The sequence below is a fragment of the Pezoporus flaviventris genome, unplaced genomic scaffold (genome assembly GCF_033815535.1).
Source record: "Pezoporus flaviventris isolate CSIRO_AGI_PZ_B2104156 unplaced genomic scaffold, CSIRO_AGI_Pfla_v1 ptg000013l, whole genome shotgun sequence".
NCBI lineage: Eukaryota > Metazoa > Chordata > Aves > Psittaciformes > Psittacidae > Pezoporus > Pezoporus flaviventris.
The window spans coordinates 38,099,588-38,115,897 of NW_026892561.1; the positions used below are offsets into that span (position 1 = coordinate 38,099,588).

General features: G+C 39.8%; 1 protein-coding gene across 1 annotated transcript in view; it reads left to right on the forward strand.

Moving 5' to 3' along the window:
• PLOD2 (procollagen-lysine,2-oxoglutarate 5-dioxygenase 2) overlaps positions 1-16,310 on the forward strand; it is a 63,900-nt gene that overhangs the window by 28,735 nt on the left and 18,855 nt on the right. The window contains exons 4-9 of the mRNA XM_061452886.1: positions 1,110-1,273; positions 2,523-2,635; positions 4,642-4,705; positions 5,379-5,476; positions 8,743-8,844; positions 15,637-15,762. Of these exons, the coding sequence (XP_061308870.1) occupies positions 1,110-1,273; positions 2,523-2,635; positions 4,642-4,705; positions 5,379-5,476; positions 8,743-8,844; positions 15,637-15,762 (667 nt within the window). The remainder of the gene's footprint in view (positions 1-1,109; positions 1,274-2,522; positions 2,636-4,641; positions 4,706-5,378; positions 5,477-8,742; positions 8,845-15,636; positions 15,763-16,310) is intronic.

The following is a 16,310-nucleotide window of genomic DNA, read 5'->3' on the forward strand; positions in this document are numbered from 1 at the left end:
AAGGTAGATGTGTGGAATAAGATGAATATACCTGCATTCAGATGAGGAAGCTGTGGGGCTGAGATGCTGCCATTCAATTTAAATATTCTGCTTCCTCAGCCAGGGTCTAATCTGGGACATAATTCCAGTATTACTTGTCATGGTTTCATGTTTTGTAAAATGAACCTTGAAGTGGTTTTCATATTAATGCTTTTATATGTAGATCTTAAGCACAAAGAAATGAACTTTATACTCTGAATAATTTAATAATTTATGCATACTTTGAGGTTTTGTGTTATCTCTTCAGTCTCCCATCCCTCAAGACCCATTGATTTAGATGTTTCAACAAGAAGAAACCGCAAGGCTTGTGATACTACATTCTTACATGACCTTTGCCAAACCCATGCATGTTTGTTTCTGTTTTGAGGTGATGTTGACCTTTGGCTATGGGTAACTGCTGTTTTTATAGATGAGCCCTCCAACTTAGGTCTTTGTCCTCAATAGGAGGCGAGAGTCAAATCTGACAAACACATAAAGGCAGGTGGAGTTTTTTATAAATACTTGTAAAGTTTAAAGCCTCCTGAAGACTTCAGCACATTAAAGAGGTTGAAGGAGAAAGCTGTATATTGACAGAACACGGTTTAAGTTTATGAGCAACTAGACTTTATTAAGAAATATCTAGGTACATTCTTGATAAGACTTTTCAGAAGAAAGTGCTATTGTGTTTTAGAACAAGATCGTCAAGTCTCTGAGTGAGAGATACCTAAATTATTTTTCAGTCCGACTGTACTTCATCTGCTGAGTTTTGACTTTTTTATTTTTTGTGGTAGTTGTTCGTGAACACATAAAAAGTTTTCCAAAGGAAAACATAATGTTTTGGTTTTTTTTTTACTTGAAATACATGATATGTGAAAATCGATTTCAGGTTGCCTAAATATGAAGGAGAAAGAATGTCCAAAATGTGTAAGGTTTAAAAATACATGGTGGTAAAACATGATTAGTGTAATTTTTCAGACTCCAAGGGCTGTTTGTACGATTTAAAAAACATGAATAGTCTAACCACTTGTTACTTTGAACTCAGAAGTATTAAGATTAAACTAGTGTAATGGGTATCTTTTCTTTGTTTTCAGTTATGATGTTATTTTTGCGGGGAGTCCTGAAGAACTGTTAAAGAAATTTCAGGAAACTAATCATAAAGTGGTGTTTGCAGCAGATGGACTAATTTGGCCGGATAAAAGGCTAGCTGACAAGTATCCTGTTGTCCGGAGTGGAAAACGATTCCTGAACTCAGGAGGCAAGTGCGATTCTTGAATATAATGAGTCGTGGAACTTCAGCATGACTTGTTTCTGTCACCTGTTTTATATATTTGCATGGGAAACTGTTCCTGAATTCTCCAAGTGTAAAATTGAGGACTAGATTTGCTAGCCTCCTCTTTGCTGTCTTCCTCCCCAGTGAAATAGCTCCTCTTCTGTGCTCAAGAACAGTTTTCATTCAAACTTACTAGACTTTGCTGTCAATAACTTGTAAAAAGCAGGTAAATAAAGTGATGGCCGAGCAAGCAACTGTGTCTTGCGATGAAGTGCTGTACAGGGGTGACCCAACTGACACTGATTGAATCCACTTCAGAAGCAATCCAATGTGTAAGTGCGGTCAAAGCAGTACATGGCATTTATAGGCACAGTTTAGCTGCATCACAGGGTTTCCTGACCTGTCTGCCTTGTTCCTGGTGATATGTGCATACATTGTAGATGTGCTGGTAGCTCTGCCTGGCCCATCAGCATGGCTGAGGCAGTTTTTTCCAAGAGAAATGCTAGTTACACCTGTTAATCTCAATGATGTGTTAATTCTGGAATCCTCCTTGATTTAAATGTGAGCTTTGGTAATAATTTTGCAGTTGATTAATACATGCGCTAACACTGATACTGTTTAACTGCTGCAGAGCACAGCGTATGCCACTTCCTAGGTACATGGACAAGGTGCAGATCTGGGAATGTCCCCGTTTCTTTCCCTCCCTTCTTTATCTCACCTATCTGCATGTTGCTTATTTTTGCTTAGGCTTTGTTGTTGTTGTGTGTTGTTTTTTTTTGTGTAGGTTTTTTTTGTTGTTGTTGTTGCTGTTTTGGCTTAAACATAATGTATATTGGTTTTGAGGTGAATTCTCTGTAGTTCTGGCTTAGATTTAGGTTCCTCTGCCAGCAAGAAGTGATTAATGAAAATGAAACTTTTTTTCCACATATGGGATCTTGGGGATAATGGTAATGTAATCTAATGCTTTGGTGCTCTCGGGCCATCCAAAACGGATATCTGTTTCCTACTTTTTCACTTAAAATAGCGTTTGTGTAAAAATAACCCTTAATTGTGAATTCTTTAAAACGGAAGCAATACATATGACAGGAAGAAAACTGGATTTTGAGCCAATTTGTATGAATTTCATACTTCTCCTTTGCTAGCACCAAACAGTAAGAATGAAGTTCCCGACTGGCGGATAACATTGGCAGAATAGTGCTTTTTATGGAAATAACTTGTGTGTGTGATATTGCAGGATTTATTGGTTATGCTCCATATATAAATCGTATCGTGCAGCAATGGAATCTCCAGGATAATGATGATGACCAGCTGTTTTACACTAAAATCTATGTTGACCCATTGGCAAGGGTAGGTAGTGACTGGCTTTCTCATTTGTTTCTGCTTGAAATAACATGCTGCTCCTCATAAAAAATCAGGAGACAAAAATAAAAGGAGTGCTGCCTCTTTATTCCTGGGTGCCATATTGACAGTTGTGTTTGTCCTCTGGAGGTTCCTCCTGTTGGAGTGATACACAGGCTTCCAAAGGGTCATGACTTGATATATTATTCAGGCTGTCTGCAGATCCAGGCAGGTTGTGCTTCGTTTTTAGAAATAATAGCTCTGAGGTATATGAGCTGGCACATTCATCTCAATGAGGGTCCCATGTACTTGGCAGTTTGACAGCTAGAGAATGTGGCATTTTGCCAGGGTGTCACTGAACTACTTGCTGATCCAGTGTTTTATATTTTGGCCTGCTGCCATTTCAGCTCCTGCCTGCAGCTGTCTCTGATTCTTCAGCTTTTTGTGCAGATACATTCAGTAAAGCTGCATCATAAATTTTTGGTGAAGACCTCTCTGTCCCCTAGCTTAACAAAGTTCTCTGCTGAGTAGGAGCATTAAAGCATGATAGATGTCAGAGCTATGGCGCTGATGCTGGAAAAAGGAAAGTTAACAATGTATTGATGCAGAAAAACCTTTAGAAGCTGATACTGCTGAATTTGAGGTTGATTTTGAGCATTTGTAAGCTTAAGGCAGATGTGAAGTTGCTGAATTGCATATATGTTTTTCCACTAAGTTATGCCTGAAACATCAGGCATGTTTAGATACAAGTGCAGAAATAGAGCAGAACATTTTAGTTGGAAAGGACCTGCAATGACGATCTAGTCCAAATGCCTGGCCAGTATGGGCTGACCAAAAGTTAAAGCATGTTGTGAAGGGCACTGTTCCTTAAAAACTTGACCCCAATGCTTGGGGCATTGATCACCTCTCTAGGAAGCCTGTTCCAGTGGTTGACCATCCTCTCGGTAAAGAAATGCTTCTTGAAAACCAGTTTAAACCTCCCCTGATGCAGATCTGAACCATTTCCATGTGTCCTATCCCTGCATCCCAGGGAGAAGAGTTCAGCACCTCTCTCTTCACTTTGTCTTCTCAGAAAATTGTAGAGAACAGTGAGGTCACCCCTCAGCCCCTTTTTCTTCAAACCAGATAAACCCAAAGTCCTTAGCTGCTCCTTGTAGGACATTTGTTTCAGTCCTTAATGTTTAAATTGATTTTATGCAAGTTAAGTCAGATGCTGCGTATTCAATTGAAAGGGCAGGGTGTAGAGACATTAAAGCTGACCAGAGTTAAAAGTAATATAATTACTTGTCTAAATAGATTGTCTTCTAGACAAAAAAATTGTACTTCACAGTACACTACTGCACTGTGATTCAAAATGCCTCCGTGGTGCTTAGCTTGGGATACTGCACTATACATCAGCACCAGTTCTCTGTACGGTATTGTCCAATGCTGTAACAAATTTTGGAAGACCAAACCAGAATATGTTACATATATAAGGGTTTTTAAGCATGTTTTAAAGGTTATGTACTTGTTGATCAACATGTTAAAACTTAAAACCATGATACTTTAAAGAAGAATCTAGGTAGGATTAATAATACTGTATTAGGAACATGTGCTAAAACCACTGGTGTTTTCTATTCTGACATGATACCTAGATTTGGCTTTTATATTTTTGAGACTATGAAACATAGTATGTTTTGTTGCTTGGCTAAGACTAGGCTTGCTAATTTATTTATTTTTTAGGATAAGACACAAATTTTCTTTGGCTTATATTCCCAAATTGTAGTTTCTTTGGAGAGTTATGACTTCTATCCTTTAAGTATAGATAAATCTTTTGCATTTATAAAACTGACTGCTATACAGTTACACAACTCAGAAATGAAGAAAAACTTAACAGTATAAAATTAATAATTATATCTGAGAGCTGAATATGTCAGTTTTGCCTGATTACTTGCTGCCACTGCAATGTAACTGCAACACTACTGTAAAAAACATTGGCTTTTAGAATGCTTCAGTAACTGTGAACTTTATTTCAGGAACGTTTTAACATTACTTTGGACCACAAATGTGCAATTTTCCAGACCCTAAATGGAGCTGTTGGTAAGTGTGTGATTTGCATGTTGTGTGTTATATTAAATGTCATTAACACTTCCTTTGCTTAACAATATTTATAATTCCCTAAGCATATGCTTGTTTTAATGAAATATTTGGATGGATAAACCTGGTTACCAGATCAGTTACAGGTCATTTGGGTTTAATATTAATTGATTTCTCCCTCTGATAAAATACTTGATTTAAAAACAGAAGATTTCAATAACTGAAGTAAACACAAAGTTAAGAACCATTTTTCCTTTTGCCGTTCACAGACTTAATTACAGGAGTAAGATTAGTAATGAAAATTGCATTTTAGGTATTCTAAAACAAATGACTATACATAATGACATGGAATGTGGAATAATGCAGGATTTCCTTTATTCAGCTGTCATGAATTTAAACTGAAGATGGCATCTGTGCAAACTTCCTTTCTTACATTTAAACTCTAAATATGAAAAAAGAGACCATACTTGAACTAACTATGATAATAACTATGATTCTCTATAAATATTATTTGCACAAAGTTAGTTAGTTTAAAGATCTAGTTAAAAAGAATGAACAAAAACTTCCAAATAAATAACATTGACAATGATAACAACACTGAAGTATATTGAACTTAACTCTGAAACTATAGCTTTTATTTATAAACTGTTACTACTGTATGATCTGTGATTTGCAGATGAAGTCCTTTTGAAGTTTGAAGAAGGAAAAGTAAGAGCAAGGAATTCAGTGTACGACACATTACCAATCACTATTCATGGAAATGGTCCAACTAAAGTGAGTGACAGTTTGTTTTACTTCTGTGCAAAGATGGCAACTTTAATAGAGGACTAAATAATGATGGAAGAGTCTGAAACAATCGTAGCACAACACCACTGCTCATTTCTAATTAAGAATTTCAAGGATAAACCCCCGCATTCTGATAGCTTTCTCCATCATGTTATTCTGCTGTCACTGTATCATTCTGCATCTTGTAGGTCCCCTTTAGGTACTGGAAGGCTGCTCTGAAGTCTCCCCAGAGCCTTCTTTTCTCTAGGCTGAACGAACCCAATTATCTCAGCCTGTCTCTATAGGAGAGATGCTCCAGCTTACTGATCATGTTTGTTGCCCTCCTCTGGACTTGCTCCAACCAGTCTGTGTTCCTCTTATGTTGGGGCCCCAGAGCTGAATGCAGGACTCCACATGGGGTCACACAAGAGTGGAGTAGAGGAGGAGAATCGCTTCTCTTGACCTACTGGTCATGCTTCTTTTGATGCAGCCCAACATCTGATTGGCTTTCTGGGCTTGCTGGGTCACATTGAGCTTCTTACTGACCAACATCCCAAGTCCTTCTCTGCAGGGCAGCTCTCAGTTCATTCTCCACCCAGCCTGTATTTTTGCTTGGGATTACTCCAGCCCACATGCAGGACCTTGCGTTTGACTTTATTGAACTTCATGAGATTTGTACTGGCTCATTTCTCAAGCATGTCGAGGTCCCTTTGGATAGCATCTCTTCCGTCCAGCATGTTGACTGCACCACACAGCTTGCTGTCATCAGCAGCTTCCCTGAGGGTGTACTCAATCCCACTGTCCATGTCATGGACAAAGATGTTGAACTGTGCTGGTCCCAGTACTGACACCTGAGGAATGCCACTCATCACTTGTTTCCACTCAGGCGTAAGGCCATTAACTACAACTCTTTGAGTGCAACCATCTAGCCAGTTTATTATCCAATGAGTGGTATATCTATCAGATTCTTGTCTCTCCAGTTTAGAGACAAGGATGTTGTGTTGTAACTTGATATCATGCTGAAACAACTAATTCTGCTCCCAGATTCATTGTAGTATGGGATATTAGAAAACAGTAAGCCTATGTTAATATGTTCACTGTCACAAAACATTTTTTGAACCTAGTGAAGAATGTTTATCTGATTATTAAACAGTAATCAGAAGAATAGGTTTTTAGGGGGAGAAAAGTCTAATCAAGAGTGACAGGCTGGGGCATGAAACAGTAGCACATCTGATCCTACCACAGACTTTGGTGTGTGTTTGTATATTCATATTTAGAAAATGTATGTAGGCAAAAAAAAAAAGTGTAAAAACAAAGTATAATGTATATACACACCTGTGGCTGGCTTTTTGCATCTCCAGTGTCATTGGTCACACTGCTCGCAATACACCCATGACTCATGAACTTTGGTTTCACGGTAGAGCACCATCTGCCCTGTGAAGTAGCTGTTCTGACAGATTCTGTGTCAGGATTCAGTGGTACAGAGCAACTGGCACAGTTATTATATGGCAAAGAAGTGTAAAGGCGTATCATTTGTAATAGCCTCTGTTGGCTGAAGGATTGGGAATGGGTACTTCCTGACTTCTTCTGAATACATGTTCCTTACTGTAGCTCCTTATTTTCAGAGGGAAAAGTTCTTCTCACCCAGGAGAATGAAATAAAAGTTTAAAACTCATTAATATCCCAGTGGCTGCTGCTTCATAGTTTTTTTGCACTCTATTTCATCTCTGGAATTAGAGAATATAATGATGCCATTATCTGTTTGGCTTACTACTACTCAGTAGTGGTGAAATGTATGATCAATTTCTTCCATGTTGCTGTAGTTATTTTTGCTTCAATTAAATCTTCAAATTATCTATCATCTCTGGCTTTGCTGACACTTTGCCAATGAAAAGAAAGGTACTGTATTTTATAGCTGGGCAAGCAGTTTAGGTTGGAACTCCTTATACTAGTCCATGAGTTACGCCACATTAAACAAAACTCCATTTCTGCATATATTCATGTTTTAAAAACAAAGAGGGAACTCTTGCTATATATATCACTTTGTCATCATGAGTAAATTATTTTGTTTTAAACATAGAATTAAGAGGAAAATAGTATAATAGGATTAGAAAAAGTTTTCACTAGTTGGTAAATAAAGTACCATTAAAGTAATTCCCAAAATTAACTCCAAGTTTTTCGTTTATAAGAACTTTCTCTTTTGTATTTTCTGTCTTCAGTTTGCAGATTACTAAATAGCATTGGTCAGAGACATTTCTTTGAAATGGATACTAAACTATCCCAACATGCAATATTTTTATTCTTTTCTTTTTCCTCAGGTGCAATGGTGTTTATTTTTTTTGTAAAATACTAATTTTTATGGAGTTTGTGAAATTAAGTGCAAGCAATTCTGTTTATAATCTGTCTAGAATGATATTCAGTATGTGTGAGCAAGCACCCAGACAACGATAAAATGCAGATTGAGTCCTGGAATGTGTTTTCTGTGCAAAACTGTACTTTATCCTTCCATTTTTTTGAGGGCAGTAGAGCAGGAACGAATAGCAGCCTTCCCTCAGACAGCCTTTCCCTGGCATAAGAGATCCTTTAACCATTGCAAATGGCAGTAGAGAGGAGTGAAGTTCTGCACAAACTTTTCTATGGAATCCAGGAGGACAGGGAAGCCCAGGCAGCCCATTGACTTGTTTCAAAAGTACATACTTTGTTCAGTGCCAAATCAAAATGTGTGAAAAAGCTAGATGCTGCTTTAAAATGTATACCTCTGGTTGGCTTCTGAATCTTGGCATGGCTTGTCAGAAATGCATCATCTGGGCATCTGTCTTCTACATTTTTCTATGTGTTTTTCATATGTCTGTGTTTTGTGTAGTGTTGGTGATTCTCAGCTTTGGGAAAAGAATTTCTCCTTGAAATTATGCCTAGTGGCTTTTGAGAGCTGTAGTCTGTATCTTGGAAGTCATACAAGGGTTTAGTTAGTAGTAGTTATACTTGCAATAAATTTCTGGTTTAACTGAAGCAATAAATGTAGATGCTAGAAGAATATAGTTTTTGTTTTGTAAATAAAAGAAGAAAGTCTTCTAGCAGCTAATTTTGTATGCTTGCTTGTTGTTGGTTTTTCTAGGGGTGTCTGTTTTTTGTTTTCTTTTAATCTTAAATTTCATAAGCCAAAACAATAAATTGCTTTTATGTATAAGAGATTCAGTGAGTAGGCCTGAACTCTTTTAATAAATCACCATGTGCATGCACCTTTAATTGATCTGAATTTTTCATTTATTTACCAGATTCACTTGAATTATTTGGGAAACTATATTCCTAACGCTTGGACACGGGAAACTGGTTGCAGTATTTGTGATTTAGACTTACTAGACCTGTCAACAGTAACGGTAAGAATAATTTTCACTAAAACAAAACCCCTTTTGAATGCAGTTGATAGGTGTATAGTGATTTCTATGAAGCAAAGTGGCTTCACTATGCCGTATTATGTTTTGCGGACTCATCAGAATATTTTTACTGCTATATGAAACTATAAAGATGGAATTTTAATGTACTTGAAATACCAGTACTTTTAGGAATGATTTTATGCATGCACTTTGATATGGACTTCCCCAGTATAACGAAAGATGATCCCATCCCCAAAAGCCCGCAGATCCTTACCTCTGTTCACTGGGGGTAAATGAATAACTTTTTGAATTGTGCAAAATCTAAGCAAGTAATTAGAATTTTTGGGAGGTAGGAAAACTTTTTAGGTATTTCAGATTTTCAACTGTAGACCTACAAAAAACTTGATATGCATCATATGCATCGGTTTTACAGGTTTTTTTACAAATAGAAGTTAACTGTAACATGGCTGAAGTTACTGTTTTCTAAAAGATTACTTTTCTTCATAAGGAATGGTACAGATACCTGTACTGTATATACAAATGTATTTATGTAGAACTAAATTGATGCATTTAAGATCATATATTAGTTCAGCCTTCAGAATTCTTATAGGACAGACATGCATGTACACGTGGTGTGTGTAAATTTGGGAACTTCAGTTCTTTGGCACTAAGCATGATGTCTTTAGTGTCTTTATGAATATTTCAGCTTATACTCAGTAAATATTAGGCAGACTAAATAACCATGTATAAATGTTAGGCTTGTACTTAAAAGAATACTCTGATTATTCTAAATAGGCTGGTTCTAGCAGCTGTTTAATTTCTGTTCTGTATTGAAGATTTGAATATGAACAGGTCTTAAGGTAGAGTTGAGGATAGCATGAAATGAGTAGTAGCTTACCTTTGTAATGAAAGGACAAAGCAAAAGAATTTCTGGACAGTAAGTAGCTTATGGACTAGAACATAAATTTGAAAAGTTATTGCTGGAATTGTAATAACTTTCAGATTATTATTTGTTTTTAATTTTGCTTTGAACATACAATATTCATATGGTGTTGTATTGAAATAATGTTTGAACTGCCAGCGTAAAATTTACCTGAGGAAAACAAACTGAGTTCTTCCTCATGGTGCTGGTAATTAAGACGTGATTGGGGAGCAGTTAAATACTAAAGCTGGTAATAGGGAGTAACTTGCAATAATTTACTGGATAGCTTCCTATAGTTTATGTACATATACTTGGAATGTGTGTTCCTTACAGTAATACATTCCTTGTACTTCATGCCTCATTTCCTCTGCCATCAGAAATAACGAGGCTTTTCCTTGGCCTCAGTGTTTACTTCGGGCATTTTTAAGTACAGGCAGTATTTAGTTTTCTGAACGTGCTTTCTGTTTAGGCCTGGATAGTTCTTACTTAACAAATCTTCAGTGGAAAGAGCAATACTAGCTCTGTGCCTCTAATAGTTATTACCATACTGTTTTTTAACTTTCTGCATTGATACACCCATATCTGCATTGGTACACCTCATTTGACGAGATATCTCCAGAGAGGAGCCTTCAACACCAGAGCGAGGGGAGACCCCATGGCCAGGAGCCTCAGTTCTGAATGGCCCCAGCCACTGAGGGAGCCTCTAGCTGCGGCCAGGCCTTGCCCAGGAGCCCGCAGCTCTGCTAAGGCGAGCAGGGACTCGCAGAAGGGTGGCAGAATGGTCCACACCTCCCTGAGTGGGTAAAACTCACCCCAGAGAGCGTGGCGACGAGAGAGAGGTGCGAGGTGCGGCAGTCAGTGCAGGCAGGGAGAGGGCAGGCAGTGAGTGGGATGATGAGCACTTGCGTAAGGGCCAGGGACCAGCCTGTAAGCTTTGCTCTGGCTGCCCTGGCGGTGTCAGCGTTGGCACCAGAGCCGATGGGAGGGGAGGCTGCAGCGCAGAGCTCAGAGTGCAGAAGGTGCCTGCACTGGTCTGGTCAGGGGAGGGTGCACAACAGGCAGGGCTGCACTCGGTGCGCCCTGGTGGAGGTCCTCCTGCAGCAGGGGGCTGAGCTGGAGGAGACTTGTCAGTAGGCTAAAAGATGTCAGGGAAGCTGAGAGGCAGCAGGGCTGCTTGCTCCAGGCCCAAACTGTGCAGGGGCCACAAGCGTCCACCATAGCGCATACAGAAAACGAGGAGAGCGTTAATGAAAGAAGCTGGGAGCCAGAAATAACAAAAAAAAACACCCCAAAACCAACAAACCACGAAGGAGGAAGAGGACAGTTAAAGGCAAGTGGCTTACTCCAAAATCCAACATCCCCACCCAGAACCACTTTGCAGTTCTGCAGAGGACTAGTGAGGAAGCACTCACTGCACCAAATGAACAACCAGCAGAGCTGTTCACCAGCAACAGTAAAGATGATCACTGCTAGTGCTTCCAGGAGAAAGTGGCGGGTCATAGTAGTAGGTGACTCTGCTTTGAAAGGCACAAAGGCACTCATCATATTTCAGAAATCATGGCAGTCAGGTGAAGTTCCCGATGACTGGAAAAAGGGAAATATAACCCCCATTTTCAAGAAGTGGAAAATGGATGACCCAGGGAATTACAGACCAGTCAGTCTCACCTCTGTGCCTGTAAAATCTTGGAGCAGATTCTCCTGGAAGGCATGCTGAGGCACATGAAAAACAACAAGGTGCTTGGTGACAGCCAGCATGGCTTCACTAAGGCGAAATCCTGCCTGACCAATTTGGTGGCCTTTTGTGATAGGGCTACGGAACTGATGGACAGGGGTAGAGCAGTTGATGTCATCTACCTGGACTTGTGTAAAGCGTTCGACACTGTCCCACACGACATCCTTGTCTCTAAATTGGAGAGACATCAACTTGATGGATGGACCACTCGGTGGATAAAGAACTGGCTGGAGGGCCGCACGCAAAGAGTTGTGGTCAATGGCTCAATGTCCAGCTGGGGACCAGTAATGAGTGGTGTCCCTCGGGTTGGTGTTGGGACCGGTCTTGTTCAACATCTTTGTCGGTGACACGGACAGTGGGATTGAGTGCGCCCTCAGCAAGTTTGCCGATGACACCAAGCTGTGTGGTTTGGTTGATATGCTGGAGGGAAGGAATGCCATCCAGAGGGACCTCAACACGCTTGTGAGGTGGGCTGATGCCAACCTTATGAAGTTTAACCATGACAAGTGCAAGGTCCTGCACCTGGGTCGGAGCAATCCCAGGCACAGCTACAGGTTGTGCAGAGAAGAGATTCAGAGCAGCCTTGCGGAGAAGGACTTGGGGGTGTTGGTCGATGAGAAAATGAACATGAGCCGGCTTCAGTGTGCGCTCACAGCCCAGAAAGCCAACCGTATCCTGGGCTGCATCAAAAGGAGCGTGACCAACAGGTTGAAGGAGGTGACCCTGTCCCTCTACTCTGCTCTTGTGAGACCTCACCTGGAGTATTGTGTGCAGTTCTGGTGTCCTCAACGTAAAAAGGACATGGAACTGTTGGAACAAGTCTAGAGAAGGGCCACGAGGAAGATCAGGGGACTGGAGCACCTCCCATATGAAGATAGGCTGAGGAAGTTGTGGCTGTTCAGGCTGGAGAAGAGAAGGCTGCGTGGAGACCTCATAGCAGCCTTCCAGTATCTGAAGGGGGCCTATAGGGATGCTGGGGAGGGACTCTTCATTAGAGACTGTAGTGATAGGACAAGGGGTAACAGGTTAAAACTTAAATGGGAAGTTTAGGTTGGATATGTTATAAAAATTTAGCCTTGGCTATGATCTGATTTAATTATTTTATTACAACTGATTAATATCAAAAGGCAATAAGAAAGCAGCGCTGGGTGCGCCGGGAGTCTCTGCTCCGCCAACAACGTACACCAGGGTTTTTGGGGTACAGTCTCTTCTTGGTCCAGGTTTCAGTTCCTGGTTTTGAGTTTCAGCCAATCCTGTTGTCTTCTTTGCCCGAAACTCGATGTGGCTCCTTTTCATTTGTTTCTGTTCCGTTGCTGGGGTCTTCTCTCCAGGTAAAGAAACATACTGAAACTTCTCGGTAATACATTAACAAAAAGATGTCTATTACAAGCTTAACCACAATCTTAGACCCGTATATTTAACAGGATATGTCTCCTTGGTTACCTAACCCCCTTAAAGCATTCAAGCAGCTAAACAAAGCTAAAAGCGTTCCTTATTGTTTTAACAGTCTAAATGGTTAAAGAGGGGACTAGCTTATTCCCCTGTTTCTTCTTCTTTCCCATCATTACATTGACAGCAACATTTATTATAATCAAGGTCGTTTTTATACATTCCACGCATGGTACACTGGTCACAGGTGCATTGGTAACAATGATTCCTAAGTTCTTGATACGAATCATTCTCTTATTGTTTACAGATATAAGGAGGAAATTCTTTCCTGTTAGCGTGGTGAGGCACTGGAATGGGTTGCCCAGGGAGGTTGTGAATGCTCCATCCCTGGCAGTGTTCAAGGCCAGGTTGGACAAGGCCTTGGGTGATACAGTTTAGTGTGAGGTCTCCCGGCCCATGACAAGGGGGTTAGAACTTGATGATCTTAAGGTCCTTTCCAGCCGTAACTGTTCTGTGATTCTATGAATTGTGCTAAACCTGGCCTAATTGTTCTAGACTTGTCTCAGCTGAGCTGGAGTGGGCTGGGCTGGGCTGGGCTGGGCTGTAAAATGGGCTGAACTGGGTTAAATTGGGCCTGGGATATGCTGGACTGGACTGGACTGAGCTGGCCTAAAGTGTGCTACGTTTGGCTGGGAAAGGCTAAACTGGGCTGAAGTGTACTGTGCTGGGCTGTGTTGGGCTAAACCGGTCTGGAGTGGTCTAAATTGGGCTTAACTTTGCTACAGTGGTCTAGAGAGACATGAATTTTGCTAAACTAGGTTGAACTGGTGTAAACTGTGCTGGTCTGTGCTAAACTGGGCTAAGGTGGGCTGAAGAGGTCTAAGCTGTGCTGTTTTTTTAGTGTAGAGCCAAGTGGTTCACATTTTGGTGTACTGAAGGAGTGATACTAATCCCTGATTGTCCGTATAACCTTTGCACATCCAGCCAGAACTTGCTTCTCTTTGTCCTAGAGAATAAGGGGAAAATGGCTTAGAATTATAGAAATACACTACATAAATTATTGCAGCAGTTTTAGTATTGGTAGCACATGTGCATGTTCAGCTCAGTAAGCCCCATTGCATGTGCTGCTTTTCTCATTACTCAAAATCAGTGGTACCAGGTACCATGACACTGGCCTCACTGGAGTGGTTGCCAGAGCATATTGCAGAGAATACTTTTTTTCAAGACACATTAATGTACTTGTCTTTATAAGCTATTTTGAAGTTATTGGGCTGTCTGCATGAGTACATATTCGGTTCGCCAATGAAGTTGTGAATCGGAGGTAGTCAGCATAAACAGTGGTGCCTAATGTTTCTGATCTGGTGCACTTGCCAGTATCTTTCTGGATTTCTGATGTAGACAGTGACACCGTGAAATCTCAACAAGCACTGATGGTTTATCCAGACACTTTTCAAGTGGCTGTTGGCTTACTTAAGGAAAGCTAACTTGCAGCCTTTTATATTTCTCTCTGAGCTTTATAGTGGGTTAGACATTTATACTAAGTGTTTTAGAAGTGGAAAATTTTTTTGTTCAAGCAGTGCATTTCTTTTTGTAGGAGTGAAGCCTTTGAAGGTTAAATTTCTTTGGCATAATGTAATACTGTTAAAAAACAGAAGTGCTGTCTAGGTTTGTTTTAGTGGTCATGATGCCTGTATCAAGCGCATACAGACAGTGAATTAATACCACTTTTCAAAACATGTGAATTCACATTAAAATAAAGTGGATAAAACTTCAGTATCCTTGGATGCAAAGATAGAAGCTCTAGTTAATTCATCAAAGGTCTTGATTAAAATCAGTGAGTTGGGAAGTTACTCAGAGACCACTTGTAGTGGTCTGGGGGAAATAAATGTAAGTGTATAGAAAGGTATTGTCATCTTTGGCTTAAAGTACAGATGCATCATAGAATGGTTCCGGTTGGAAGGGATCTTACAGAACATCTAGTTCCAGCCTTCCTGCCATGGACAGAGACACCTCCCACAACATGAGATTTCTCAGAGCCCCTTCCAGCTTGGCCTTGAACACTGCCAGGGATGGGGCAGCCACAGCTGCTCTGGGCAACCTGTGCCAGTGCCTTACTATCCTCATAGTTAAGGAGCTTCTTCCTTATATCTAATCTAAATCTAGTTTCTTCCAGTTTAAAGCCATTCCTCCTTGTCCTATCCCTACCTGTCTTAATAAAAATTCCCTTTCCAGCTTGCGTCTAGACCCCCTTTAAGTGCCAAAGGATATGCTCTCCGTGGAGCCTTTCTCTTTTCCAGGTTGAGCAACAAAATATTTTGTGGTAGTTATGCTCAAACTATTTTTAAAAATGTGGTCTTAGGTACGTATGTTACATTTACAAGAAAATACAGGAATACTTTCAAAAAATTAATTGCCATGAAGTTCTAGGCATATTTACGTAAATACATTTTTTTACCATTTTAATAATTTTTAATGTAAGAATTTTTAAAACCATGATACACTGTTTTCTAGTTTCTGTTACTGGAATTCAGAGTTTTCTAGCAATAATGAATCAATTTGCTTATTTACTGAAGTCAGTAAAACTAAACAAAAGGCATACCATTTTTTAGATAGTTGGTTTTAACTGTTTCAAAGCTGTGTGGCCTAAGTTAGTACAACATGACATTAATTACTTTTTATTATGGCTAATCTTAAAAAGGAGGCAAGTCTTACAAGTCGCGTCAAATTTTTTCTTTTTCTTTCTTTTTTTAAGGACTATCCAAGAGTAAAAATTGGTGTTTTCATTGAGCAACCCACTCCTTTCCTACCTAAATTTTTAGACAGACTGTTGACTCTGGATTACCCAAAGGAGGCACTCAGTATCTTCATTCATAATAATGTAAGTATGCTGCTACCATTCTGCAAAGCTTCAGTTTTGGAAATTATGATATAAATGAAAGTGTGTGAAGAAATATAAACTGCATAGGAAGAGGGGATCTTTCAGAATTTACTATGCAGAAGTAGAAAAAATACACAAATTCTGGCAGTGCTTGCTGAAATCTATTTAAAGAAACTGCATAGATTCTTTCTCTTTTACTAATGAAAAAGATTGTATGTAAAAGTGTCCTGCTTCTGGGAGAAGTACTGATTGATGCAAATCAAGTAGTATAGGATAAGATAGTTCCAATTGGAAGGGACCTACAAAGGTCATCTAGGTCAACTGCCTGACCACTTCAGGACTGACCAAAGGTTTTATAGCATATTACTAATGACTGTTATCCAGTAAATGACATTGGATTTGCTTATTGATAGCCCTGTGCACTTCTGAAGTGGCATAAAAACCTCCTGTGTTCCACTGAGGTTGTAGGATAGGTTTTGAAGATTGTAAGATAAGTATCTTGAGAAAATATTGCATAAACAGCCTGTGAATCTTGAATCATTGGTCTG